General features: G+C 39.8%; 1 protein-coding gene across 4 annotated transcripts in view; it reads left to right on the top strand.

Annotated features, from left to right (window-relative positions):
- The first annotated feature begins 2543 nt into the window (after positions 1–2543).
- SLC10A7 (solute carrier family 10 member 7) overlaps positions 2544–14070 on the top strand; it is a 333888-nt gene continuing 322361 nt past the window's right edge. For 2 of the 4 annotated variants that reach the window (XM_053582250.1, XM_053582271.1), the window contains exons 1-2: positions 2544–2881; positions 11780–11862. In XM_053582250.1, coding sequence (XP_053438225.1) covers positions 2782–2881; positions 11780–11862 — 183 coding nt within the window. In that variant the 5' untranslated portion in view covers positions 2544–2781. The remainder of the gene's footprint in view (positions 2882–11779; positions 11863–14070) is intronic. The other 2 variants (XM_053582258.1, XM_053582265.1) reach the window with 1 other exon arrangement.

The raw sequence follows: 14070 nt of genomic DNA, 5'->3' as shown, positions 1-14070 counted from the left end.
TAGTCTATGCCATAGAAACTAAGTGTGTAGGTGGCTATCCCATCTAGGCATGTGTAAGTACATTCTACATTTGCACAATGACCAAATTGCCTAACAATGCATTTCTCAGAACATATTCCTAATATTAAGAAAGGCCTGACTGTATTAGTTGTCGTTCATCTCTAATGCATAAATTAAAATTTATCATAGGTATGTATGTATAGGAAAAAAACCACAGCAAATATAGGGCTCAGTACAACTGGTGGTTTCAGGCATTCACTGTAGGTCTTGGGGTGTATCCCCTGATAAGGACTCCTGGAATTAGGTTAAGGATCTTGATTATTTGGATTGTCTGAGTAGATTCTAAATCCAAAGACAAGTGTCTATAAAAGACAAAAGATGGATCTGTCTGTATCTTGATATCTTAGTAATGTGGCCACTAAAAAGACTCACAGAAGAAAATGTGATATGCAGACAGAGGCAGAGATTGGAGCACTGTAGCCTCAAGCCGAGAAAGATAAATAATGAGTCACCACAAACTGTTAAAAGGTGAGGAAGTGTTCTCCCATATAGCCTTCTGAAGGAGCAGGGCCCTGCCAACATCTTAATTTTGGATTTCTGTCCTCCAAAACTGTGAAAGAATAAATTTCTGTTGTTTGAAGGCAACCAGTTTTGGGTTATTTGTTACAGCAGCCTCAGTAAACTACCATACGCATTAACAGGATAGAATTCAGAGTTATCTTATGTTCTTTAAGTACCATTAAAAACAAAAAAAATCTTTCTGTGAGGTGGAGTCTGCTCTAAATATAATAGTAAACAAGACTCTTTGAACAGCCATAAATTTAAACCAGTTCAATTTCAGTAAATATGTTTAAAGATCTTTTAATGTAAAATTATTCCTTCAATGACTAAGATGTATGACTCTTTAACCTACTAAGAAATTACCATCAGAAAATAATAATTGTGTTGTAAACTATCCTTCATGTATCCACTTATCTTGTGACTGCCTGATTAACTAACATCAAATTTTATCACACCTCATTTGCTTCTCCCTTTTCAGGGTAAGTTGTTTAATGTCACCTGTGACTCCCTATCAAGTTCTTTTTATCTTTAGATTAACTTTTATGTTACTGGACGCATAATTACATGACACTTGGTGCTGTGTAACTTACAACCAGTAGCACAAAGGCTTATGGTGCCTTAGTTTTTGGATTAGGAAGTCATGTCATCAAGATAAAGCCAAATAGGAGAAAATTGCATGGTGAGTCTCTTTCAAACTTTGAATAAACACAGGATTAACGTCTGGCATCACTAAACAATCCCTTCCAAACCTCAAGTTCAATATTTAACCATTTAAATGGAAGATACCACGCTACTTCAAACTGTCACGTAATAGTCTTTTTCGTTATTTGGGTGCATCAGAGGGAAGACGCTGATGCTCCTGCCGGTGTAAGGGTAGAAAGTACATTTATAAAACTATGTATCAATGTCACAGGTGGCCACAAAACACTTCAAGGAATAAACTGGAAGACGGTTAGAATTTAGCAAGAAGGACAAGGAAATGCAGGACCCCCCTACCCCTCAGACTCAGTCCCTCACAACTTTGCTTTGGACCCCTTGCCTCCTTTGTAGAGTATTCCTGTCACATGGGTGGGTCAGCTCTGGGGGTCCAGGGAGAGGGCGCACCCACGTGTCCCTTTGGACCCGCCGGCAGACTTCTCTCGCAACCTGGGTAGCTTCGTTCGTAAGACTCACTTACCGCCCCCAAAGAAAGACATGCCCCCCCACTCTAACAGTTCCCTCCACCCTCGCCGGCAGGTGTTAACCCAGGAGCGGCGGGGATCTGGGCCGAGCGCCCACCCACAGCTGACAAGAGCTGGCAAGGTCCGGCCAGCCCTCCTTGGGGTTAGGACTTTGGAGAGCAGCGGTCCTGCAAACGTGAGCGCCAGCCGGGTCCAATTTGCAATCCAACCTGGACTACAGTTACTCCAAAGAGGAAGCTCCTTCCCCGCGCAGTCTGCGGAGCGCCACAAACTCCGGCTGCTCGGCCTGGGAACCCGGTGGCGAAGAGCGGCCTCCCCTCCCCCCCGCGCACACGTCAACGACGTCGTCGGGGAAACGCCGTAATGGTCTGAAGAAGCGCGCCACAAAAAAAACCCCTGCATGGTGCTGCCGCAGCTCCGATAGAAAAATTTCGCATCTAAGTCCACACCAGCTCTTCTCGGACTCATGGCAGAGCAAAAAAGAGGCTCTCCATAGGGATATACTCTGTGGGGTATACTCCAGAGGCACGGGCGGCTGTTCTGTAAAGGTTCGTTGAGGCAGAACTCTCAATGAAGCCTAGTGCTATGTCGTCGTACGGCTCTTTCCCGCCCCCTGCCATTCAGAAGGTTGTGCAGGTCTTGGCGGCGGTAGGTCTATCGGCCCGAACCAACAGCCAGCCTTAACTTCCCTGATAGCTTGCGTTTGCTGGCTTGACCTAAGACTTTGTTTCGGTATATCTGCCCTTGGGAACCCGCGGTCAAAAGTGCAGGGTCGCTATGCGCGTCTATTAGGAACCATAGGGTAGTGATGGCGGCGCTCTGTGAGACTTTCCTGTCACTGGATACTACTACTCCCAGCCTTTCTCAAAGCCGCCGGAGCAACCCCCAGGTCTTTAGTTTACAAGTGGCAATTTGACTTGCTCTGCTGCATGTCTGCAGGGACTGAGGAAAGTGTGGAGACGCCCCGGGGATTGAGCAATCGCAGTTTGAAAAGAAAAAAAGCCAAACAAATAAACAAAACCCACCCACCGTAACAAACATGAGGCTGCTGGAGAGAATAAGGAAAGAATGGTTCATGGTCGGAATAGTACTGGCGATCGCCGCAGCTAAGCTGGAGCCGTCCATAGGGGTGAATGGGGGTAAGTGTTGCACCTCTCCGGCTCCCCCTCGGTCCCCGCTTCAGAACTAATATATGAATTTTGGAAAGGAGGGATGACCATAATTGGCAAGTGCTTGCCAATCTCGGGGGCACTGGCCAGCCCTTGGCCCTTTTGCTGATTTTCCAATTTACCAACCCCAGGGAAAACTTGTAATTCGGAATGGGACAAAGGAATTTGAGCACAGGTAGCCTTTTCCGCGAACAATAACTCTTATCAGTGTTAAGGTGTGAGGTTATAGAGAATGAAACTTATTCCTCTTGCCTTCAAAGTAGCATCCTATCCCAAGGGACTCTAGCTAGCCAGGACTTCATGGAGTGGACTTTATCTAATCTACTTCCAACTCCTCCCCGCCCCCACCTTATAAAAACGTCAAGGAAAAAAACAAAAGTGGCACACCCGCCCTGAACTCAGATTTTGTGGCCCACATATCGGAGAGTGATGATTTGCTGCAGTTGCTGGCGCTCCAGAAACTCCTAGCCCGACTGACACGTTGCGCTCTTTCATTACAGGACACTACTTCCGTGTGCTGCTGGGATTCGGTTGCTACGCTAGCGCTAGCAGTCTAACAGATACAGCCTGTGTTAGACAGACTGTGTGGTGTGTATTAGGGCAAGGAAATGTAGATGGCCTAAAAACATACTCAAATCTCTGAATAGCTGGATCTTTATATTGGGGTGATGGGGGCTAGTGGGAATACTAGAAATAGCTTTTTATGCTCCCCTCACCTTTAGACAATCTTGTCCTACTTTTCAGAAACATTAATTGAATTTCTTCAGTTCATTCGTCTTTTGACCTTGTCAGTTTCTAAACTTATTGACGGGTATAATGGGGAAGTCATACAACAGGCAATTAAGAACAGAAATGAACACACCGTCTTTATGGTAGGGAGTGTTCATGAGGATGTTAAAAAAAAAATTACTGAAAATGAATAACCAAGTTATTTGTACATTTTTGTTAAAGCATGATGGACGTGAATAATCTCCCAGGAGAATAGTAGTGGTTCCTTCTCCCCTGACAGTAGTTTATGGGAACATTCTTTTTTTTTTGTTTGTTTGAGACAGAGCCTCAGGCTGTCGCCCTGGGTAGAGTGCCGTGATGTCACAGCTCACCGCAACCTCCATCTCCTGGGCTTAAGCGAATCTCTTGCCTCAGCCTCCCAAGTAGCTGGGACTACAGGCGCCCGCCACAACGCCTGGCTATTTTTTGGTTGTAATTGTCATTGTTGTCTGGCAAGCCAGGGCTGGATTGGAACTCCCCAGATCTGGTGTATGTGGCTGGCGCCTTAGCTGATTGAGCTACAGACACTGAGCCTATGGGAACATTCTTAAAAGAATTATTTAAACAAAGTTTGTGGAGATTAAAGTTTTGTTGTTGTTGTTGTTTTAAAATTTTGTTCCTCTGTATTCATCTTAGTACACAATGTATTGAGTATATGCTCTGTGGGAAGAAAGATTGTTGAATGCTGGATGATTTCCCTGAGGTCTTCCTGCATGTGTGAGATAGATTCTGCAATGTTATTTGTTCCCTTGGACTCTGCTTATTGAAGTTTTGGTACATTATTGTATCTTAGAACTGTTACTCATTTACTAGTCTTTATGCCATTAATATAGGACAATTCATTCTTTAATTCTAAAAGAACAGAACGTTAAGAGCTGGAAGGGACTTTGAAAGTATTTTAAGCCAACATGCTTCTTTTACAGTTGAGGATACTGAATGAAGCCTGAGGCCAGGTGGCTCACTCTAGGTTAAGTTATCTAGTATGGGGAAGAGGAAGCACTGGGACCAGGATTCCCCCTAACTTCATATCAGTTGCAAAATCTATACTAATGTTTCTGGCAAAAAAAAAAAATTACTGAAAATGAATAACCATTATACAGAAGGGCATTTATATAATAAAGACATTTCCCATGTCCTGATTTTTAGCCCAAAGGAGCAGAGTAAAATCAGCTAATATTAGGATGTATTAATATGATTTCTTGATAGCTGTCTATGTGTAAAAGTTACTTTTTTTGAAACCAGAAGTTAAATGAACAATCGTTTGGGATTTCTTTCGTAGGCTATGAAACTAAGTTATTGATGCTTCTGTTGAACTTTTTTTTTTTGAGACAGAGTCTCACTTTGTCATCCTCAGTAGAGTGCCATAGGGTCTTAGCTCACAACAAACTCAAACTCTTGGGCACAAGAAAGCATGGTGAATTGACCTTCACACCTGACCCTCATAAATAAAAACAAATCTCCAAATAGTACCAAATCACACTTTCACTTGTGAACAAGAATTATCTGACAGGGAATTTGGAGAAAAAAGACTTTATTCCAGTGACTAGTTTGCAAACCAAAAAGACACACACAACCTTTGGTATAAAAGAAGGTACGCCGGAGAGCAAAGGGAAGGCTTGGGTTTTATAGCAAAAATTCCCACCCCAAGTACTCAATCAGATCTATTTATGCAAGTAAAAGACTGAAACTTGCTTAGTTTTGATTGGTAAATGTAGCTGAGCTTTGAGTCAAGTGAACTCTGATTGGTTGATTCAGGTGAGCCCCAAAAGTCCCAAAGATAAAAAGGTGTGGGTTTTCAGAGGACTCTGTGTGTGTGTTGATCCACAGTCAGCAAATTGTCATTTGGCTCTATTTTAAATTTAAACACAGACACTTGGGATCCATCTGAAAGGATTGGCTCTTTCAGGTTTTCATTTGTTCACACAGTCCTCTAGATAAAACAACAAAAATTTAGGAACCAGGAGAGGAGTGGTGGCTGAGAATATTAATGTTATAGCCTGCTCTTTAGAGTGTTCTAAAGGACCTCTTTTGGCTTGTAACTGTTAGTCAAAAGTTTCCATTTGTGGGCTTTGTACAATGGGAATGTGATTTTTAATGCATTCACATTGGACAATTTTCAATCAGACAATATTTTTAGGCATTCTTTTAAACAGGACAATTTTTAGTAGTTTTTAATTAGTTGTTAAGATGCTCACCTCACCTTTACTTGGATTAACTCCTTAATGACTATACTATTTTCAAGTATGAGACTTCTATACTTAAAGTATCACACACATGGATACCTAAATTGGCACATGGAAACCCTAAATTATAGATATTGAATAACTATCCAAAGGGGCAGAAGTATAACAGCTTAGATAATTTAGTTCTTAGTTCTCTGTTGCTTTTAATAAGTTGAATTTTATTTACATATAGAAAAGCAGATTGAAATTCAAAAGCCATGGTAGATGTAAATATGATAGTCTGTTCCGGTGTGACTTAGGGAAGCCCTGAGCTATTGCACACTTTATAGTTTATGGTAGATGTAAATATGATAGTCTGTTCTGGTGTGACTTAGGGAAGCCCTGAGCTATTGCACACTTTGTAGTTTATGGGAGTTCAGCACTGTGCAGTTAGTTCTCAGGAAGGGAAAGTTTACTTCTTTGGAAGTACAGACTGAGGTTTTCATTTCCACCTGCATTTTAATTATTCCTGTTAATAAGACATTAATCCTAAAAAGGAAACTGCTTTGTTTTTTCATTAAAAATCATGACCAGAAACATGCCATAACCTTAAATAGACTAGCATGAATATCCTAGACTATTTTAGAGTAGGTTTGGAAATAAAGTTTACCTTGGTGATAAGTGGCTTTTGTGAAATGGTAATAGTTCCTTGCATTCTTAAGTATTCCTAAACATTTTGTTTTTTTCCTACCGTTAAAAAGCATGAGCTTTGGAGTCCAAAAATTGCTTCATTTTTATGGCAAATTTTTCTTTTGATTGTGACTCCCCATTCCATTTTGATCATAAACATTTTATTCTTTTATGTTTAATGCAAAAGTAGATACACATTTCCAATTTGAGCTTTATAGCCATCTCAAGATCAGTATCTGGTTATTTTGGTGACTTAGTGGATATAATTGTTAGGTTGGGGAGGGGACGCATATCATTTTTATATCTTAGTTTCAACTCTTACCTCTGCGTAAATATTCACTAAGTTTTATTTTTGCCCTAGGTAACTTCTAGTTTTGCGTTATCACCTTGGGCTATCGGTTAACCTCTCAGTTGATTGTGTCTTAGAGGGGCCTTGGGTTTCTCTGAATGAAAATTAATTATTCTTTTTTTTGAACAGTCTCACTTTGTTGCCCTCAGTAGAGGGTTGTGGCATCACAGCTCACAGCAACCTCAAACTCTTGGGCTTAAGCAATTTTTTTGCCGTGGCCTCCCAAGAAGCCAGGACTACAGGCGCCCACCACAACGCCTGGCTATTTCTTTTTTTTTTTATTGGTTGTAGTTGTCATTGTTGTTTGGCAGGCCCTGGCTGGATTCGAACCTACCAGCTCTGCTGTGTGTGGCTGCCACCCTAGCCACTGAGCTATAGGCGCTGAGCCAAAAAAGTTAATTATTCTTTCCCCCTAAAAGATGCATTGTAGGTAGTCCAGGAATATCCTTGCTCATGTCCTTTTGTGGATTAGAGTTATTTTGATGTGTATCTAAAACATAAGGTGTATACTCCCTCTCTAGGATTTAAAACATGAAAAGTCAGGAATTCTTCCATTGAATTAATACAAATTAGTTAGTATTTATATGTATTTATGTGTGTGTGGAGTGTGAATGGAGTTATCTTCTTAAAGAGTAAAGTTGGTCAATTAAGGTAGATGTTTTCATTTTCCAAAGTAATATGTTATGTGTTTGCTGTGGAGATGCATCTCTGGACATGTCCCTAAGCTCTCATTTGCTACCATATTCCTAATTCTTACTCTTCATATGTAGAAATTCTGGAGGCACCACTGTGGATGAAACTACAATGATAGAATAATAAAGAATTCAAGAATAATAAAGTCTCGTTAAAAGCAGGGGATTGGAGGAAACTGAAAATGATACAAATTTTTAAAAATCAGGTCATTTGGCTTGGCATGTGTAGCTCAGCAGCTAGGTGCCAGGTATATACACCTGAGCTGGAGGGTTTGAATCCAGCCCTGGCCTGCCAAACAACAATGACAACTGCAAACCACAAAATAGCCAGGCGTTGTGGCGGGCGCCTGTAGTCCCAGCTACTTGGGAAGCTGAGGCAAGAGAATCGCTTAAGGCCAAGAGTTTGAGGTTGCTGTGAGCTGTGCCGCCACAGCACTGTATTCAGGGTGACAGCTTGAGACTCTGTCTCAAAAAAAAAAGAAAAAAAGATCAGGTCATTTGCAGTTCGTGGGTCTCAAAAAAAAAAAAAAAAATCAGGTCATTTACAGTTTGTGGGAAATAACTGTAGAACTTCTGTAGTTGACCTCCTCCCTAAATTGACCTAATTTTCACAGACCAGACATGCATGTGTACCTATTAGTGCAGTAGGCCTAGTTTATTATGTAGACTACCTTTGTGTGTTGACCAGTTTGTTACAGTCCCTTGGGCAGTCAACCTATAGAGGTTCTACTGTGTTTTCTTCCCAAATCCACTTACTTTAAAATCTGCTCCTGAATCACCCTCCTCAGCTGTTGAACAAATAACTACTTCAATTAGTTATTAGAAATACTTATAAATGCTTCTAGTAGTTATTAGCTGCTGAGACAGATTCGCTCGCGAGTCTAGAAATAATGCATCTTTCTAACAGTTTTTGAATAACCTTATGCCCCCAACGGAATGCCTTTTGCACTTGCCTTCTCCCCTTTGCTCCCTTTTCTCCCATCTCAGCAAATGGTTTATGTAAATGCCAAACATTTATTTATCTCAAAGTTTAAGGACATCTTTGTTTCTATTTCTTTTTTACTTCTTAATTTTTTTTATTAAGTCATAACTGTGTACATTAATGCATCTATGGGTTACAATATGCTGATTTTATATACCATTTGGAATGCTTACATCAAACTGGTTAACATAGCCTTCACTTCACTTAATTATTGTGTTAAGACATTTATACTCTCCTCTTAACCAATTCATAATTGTCAAGTCATGGAAGCAGCCCAAGTGCCCATCAACTCATGAATAGATTAACAAATTGTGGTGTATGTATACGATGGAATATTATGCAGCCTTAAACAAAGATGGAGACTTTACTTCTATGTTTACATGGATGGAACTGGAACATATTCTTCTTAGTAAAGTATCTCAAGAATGGAAGAAAAACTATCCAGTGTATTCAGTACTATTATGAAATCAATATATAATCACCCGTGCTTTCATATGAAGGATAAAACAACTATAGTCCCCAGTGAAGGAGGGAAGAGGAGAAGGAGGGGAGGGAGGAGGTTTGTGGAAGGAGGGTAATGGGTGGGACCTCACCTATGGTGTATATTGCAAGGGTACATGTCAAATCTATTAAGAGTAGAGTATAATTAAGTTTGTTTCTTTTATTCACTGTTCTACCTCAAATGCCTAAGACGTAGTAGGTCTTCTGTAAATATTTGTTGAATGCATAAATGGTGATTTTTTTCTTCCTGAGCTTGGTCTTCTGTCCATTTACTGAGTAAGTGGAGGGTTTGAGGGTATGGAGGAGTTGTGATTGTGGTCTTGTTTTATTTAGGGGATGTATTAGTTTCTCAGGGCTGCTGCGACAATTTACCACAAACCAGGTGGCATAATACTACAGAAAATTATTCTCTCACATTCTGGAGGCCAAAAGTCTGAAGTCAAGATGTCCTCCAAAGGCTCTGGGGAAGAACTCTTCCTTGCCTCTTGTAGCCTGTGGTGGTTGCCAGCTATCCTTGGCATTCCTTGGCTTATGGAAGTATAACTCCATTTTCTGCCTCTGTCTTCTCATGGTATCTTCCCTGTGTACGTGTCTATGTGTCCAAATTTTCTCCTTTTTATAAGAGTACCCGTCATTGAATTAGTAACTACTCTTAATTCAACAAGACCTCATCTTAACTTGATTACATCTGCAAAGATCCTATTTCCAAAAAAGGTCATATTCACAAAATCTGGTGGACCGGACATTAATTTTGGAGCTGGACACTACTCAATCCAGTATAAGAGCACTGTAGAGAGTGTCAAGTATGAGAAGATCTTGGATTCTAACATGCTGGTATATATCAGGATTTCTCAGCCTTGGCACTATTGACATTTTATTTATTTATTTATTTATTTATTTATTTTTTATTTTTTTGTGGTTTTTGGCCGGGGCTGGGTATGAACCTGCCACCTCCGGCATATGGGACTGGTGCCCTACTCCTTGAGCCACAGGCGCCACCCCACTATTGACATTTTAAACATGGGAGTTTGGTGTTGGACGGGCTGTTCTGTGCCTTCTGCGATGTATATCAGAATTCCTGATCTCTACCCACTAGATACCAGTAGCACACCATATCCCCAAGTGAAAATAACCAAAGAAAGTTTCCAAACATTGCCAAATGTCTGTGGGGAAGCAAAATTGTCACTGCAAGAGAACCACTGATATGTAGTTCTGACAATGAAGTTTGTGAACACATCCTAGAAAAAGTGCTACATACCTCCTTGCTGAGTATCACTATGGTCACCTTCCAAGTACTCCCCTGCGGGAGCTATACACTGATGCCAGCCCTAGTCTACCCTTCACCTTGTTCTTATGTTGGCAGCACTGTACCAACAACTCAGTAAGGTTTCATAACCTTGGTATATTAGTGTCTCACAGCTGTGTTTGAATTGACATGTAGTGGTGTCTTGCTGAGTGACATTCATTATTTTTGCTTATTTTTGTGTGCCATGCAATGGTAGTTCTGATGGTCATTCCAGAAAAAGAGTTCCAAAATTGCTGGTGGACCTAGTGTGGACTAGGGGCTGGCATTGGTGCATAGCTTCCCAAGGGGAGTACTTCAGTGGTGACTGTAATAATTGATATTCAGGAATGTAGCACTTTTTCTAGGACGAGTTCATGAACATAGTTGATAGACCTCATACAAGTGTAAAAGTCAGTTTTTTAGACCTCCGTCTTTTAAAAGAATATTCTTTGGGGGCAGTGCCTGTGGCTCAGTGGGGAGGGCGCTGGCCCCATTTACCGAGGGTGGCAGGTTCAAACCCAGCCCCGGCCAAACTGCAAGAAAAAAATAGTGGGCACCTGTAGCCACAGCTTACTCCGGAGGCTGAGGCAAGAGAATCGCCTAAGCCCAGGAGTTGGAGGTTGCTGTGAGCTGTGTAATGCCATGGCACTCTACCGAGGGCCATAAAGTGAGACTCTGTCTCTACAAAAAAAAAAAAAAAAAAAAAAAACAAAAGAATATTCTTTGGATAATATTTTAAGTTTTAAAGCCAATTGTATGCAAGTTAGAAATGATACTTTAAATGTCAGGATTGCCCCTGTTGTTCTCACAGTATTGACACATTTGCAGTGGAAACAACCCAATTTCCTGGAGGGTAAGGACCAGGCCTGTCTGATTCATCATGGTATCCCCAGGGCCTGGAGCAATTTAAGAGTAATTATAATCATAGCAATATACTATTAAGTACTCTATATGTATTATCTCATTCACATAGTAAGTGCTCAATAAGTATTTTTAGAATGAATACTGAGTACATGCAGGATTATAAGCTTTTATTTCTGGGAAGAAGCAAGAAAGTAATATTTGCTAAAGAGAAGGGAACTTCCTTCCATTGATTCTCTTCTTTGGATTCAGAGGTATTTTGATTGTTATATAAGCACTGATACCATGATAGATATAATTAGCACCCGCATTGAATTATGTTACCTTCCTGCTTTCCTATGTGCTGATTTTCTGGTCTGAGGATGCTATGCTAAACCAGACAGCCGTGGTCTTTGCCCTTTGGAAAATCCTCTCTGGAGTTAGCTACGTGACACAAAAGCTTACCTCTGTCAGGAGAGGACACTAGAGGCAACACTAAAATGGAAAGTGCCATTTGTTGTCCTTTAATAGATTCTACTTTTATACCAAGTTATCTACTGGAAATTTTTTCTAACAGTAACTCATTTTTCTCTTTTTAGGACCACTGAAGCCAGAAATAACTGTATCCTACATTGCTGTTGCAACAATATTCTTTAACAGTGGACTATCATTAAAAACAGAGGTACTATCACCGGTGGGGGCACATGAAAAGCAGGGAGAAAAATTTAATTTGTACTTGAAATTTCACGGTCCTTTCATAAAGGCAGTTATAGCTATAATTAGCTATAATCTGAAGGTTTCCCTGTGACAGAAGATAACTTGGACTTCAGGTTATCTTGAAGGACTTGTAGCCTTGTGTGCAAAGGACTTTTATTTCATTTCTACATATGCATATTATAAAAACTTTATGGTTAGCAGCATGGACCCTGAGGATGTGGTTATAATGAGTATGTTTTTAATACATGATTGAACTGAAGCATTTTCATGTCTTACTACCCTGGTGACTATTGTGCTTGGGCACGTTTGAGCTGTTGTTTAGTTGTGGTTTTTATAACTTCTGTGGATCTATCTTTTTTCCCCAGGACCCATGCTGTTCAAATAATGCTTATTTTGTCATAACTTTAACTAATTTTTATTAAAAATATCCTTCCTTAGCATATCTATTAATAAATAATTAATAATTAACTAATTAATTTAAATATTGGTATTTTTTCATGCCAAGTCCAAATCTCATATAGACAATATGGATAATGTTATTTACTGATCCAGGTTTCACTGAACCTAGGCTTTTCTTGGAAGTAAAGAAATCTAAATATTTTTTCACATGGGAGAGAAGAACAAGTAGATCTTAACAGTCTCTTTCGACTTACAATAGAAGAAAAAAAGAGAAGAAATAACCATTTGCTTTTGAAGAAATTACATAAAGTTATTCTAATGGGCTTATTCTTATGTAGATAGGGAAATCTTACTGTAAGAAGGATATTTTTTGAAAATGGTTTTAAAACTTAACATTCTGGCTCAGCATTATTCATTCTGGTTCATTGTGATTTGAATGAACACTAATTTAGTTACCTTTTCCTTAGCTCACCCTAGTAGCAAGATGGAAAAAATATTATTTTATTGAATTTATGTATTCTGTATATTGATACGAATCTTTTGGGGGGAGTTTTTTTTGATACATGTAGGATTAGTGTGTAGTGTCTACAACTGATGAATTTTGTTTCAGGAATTGTAAGTATTCTTACTAATTACTGCTCTTCTGGAAAAACTGGAATAGGATGGGATTTCCTAAATATGTCAAATCCCAGTTTTTGTAAAGAATATTGATATGAGAGGACCATGATTAGTGCTTATTGGGTACAAGCTTTTTCTGTCAATACCCGAGTTCTAATATTGGTTCTCCAATGTGAGGCAGAGTGATGCAGGAGGATAGTTACTGGGAGGTCTTCCTGCTGCACTTGGCTTATGTTCTTTGTGGAACAGCTGCCTTATCTAAGTCCTCTTGGGACGTTGCTCAAACTACGTCCCCTGGTGGCTGCTTAATGGCTACAGCTGTTACTTATGACATAGGAAAGCTGGCAAGAGACTTGATTTCTCTCCTTCACTTCTTACTTAACGCTATTCTGTAAAGCAGCCAACTTTGTGGGATGTAGGAATTAAAGAAGGAAGAATGTCACAGCTTTCAGCATTTCTCTGAGGACCAACTTCTTTTGTAAGCACCTAAGAAACCTTCAGAGTCATCCCACTAATTTGGATGTAATGATGAAGTGCCTTGATCTCCTGGTTTACCATGGTATCTAAGTAACCATCAAAGCCATTTCCTCCATCAAAGGCCCTTTCAGACTAATACATTAAGTCATTTTCATGTAAGTACCATGAGCTAAATTGCGCCACTGGAGCTCCCATCAAGTCATTTTCAAAAGCCATTTAACTTAAGATGTCCTAGATTGCATCATTGTATGGTATTAAGTCATCTCTAAGCTCTACTAATTTCCTGGGTAACCTAACTTACAAATTAGAAGGTAGTAATCTTGTTATTTGTTTTCTAGGTAGTAATCCTAAATTAACTGCAGCATGGACTATGATTTGTGTATCTTATGAGGTCTTAGGATAGTGGATTTTTGCATACAGAAAACTGTAAATTATTATTGAATTAAGTTTATTTGGAAGCATTTATGTTGATCTTATTCAAGTTTATTTATATTGAATGTTTCTACAGTATTACTCATACGTTGATTTAATGATGTGTATTCTAAAATTTGTTTCACTTATTTGTAAAAATTATAAAGGACGCTGTACTAATGCAATGCTACATCTTCAGTTTTTTTTTTTTTTTTTTTTTGGCCAGGGCTAGGTTTGAACCCGCCACCTCCGGCATATGGGACTGGTG

The sequence above is a fragment of the Nycticebus coucang genome, chromosome 1 (genome assembly GCF_027406575.1).
Source record: "Nycticebus coucang isolate mNycCou1 chromosome 1, mNycCou1.pri, whole genome shotgun sequence".
NCBI classification, from domain to species: Eukaryota; Metazoa; Chordata; class Mammalia; order Primates; family Lorisidae; genus Nycticebus; species Nycticebus coucang.
Note: the sequence above shows the minus strand (reverse complement) of the source record. Positions and strands in the feature narration are given on the sequence as shown.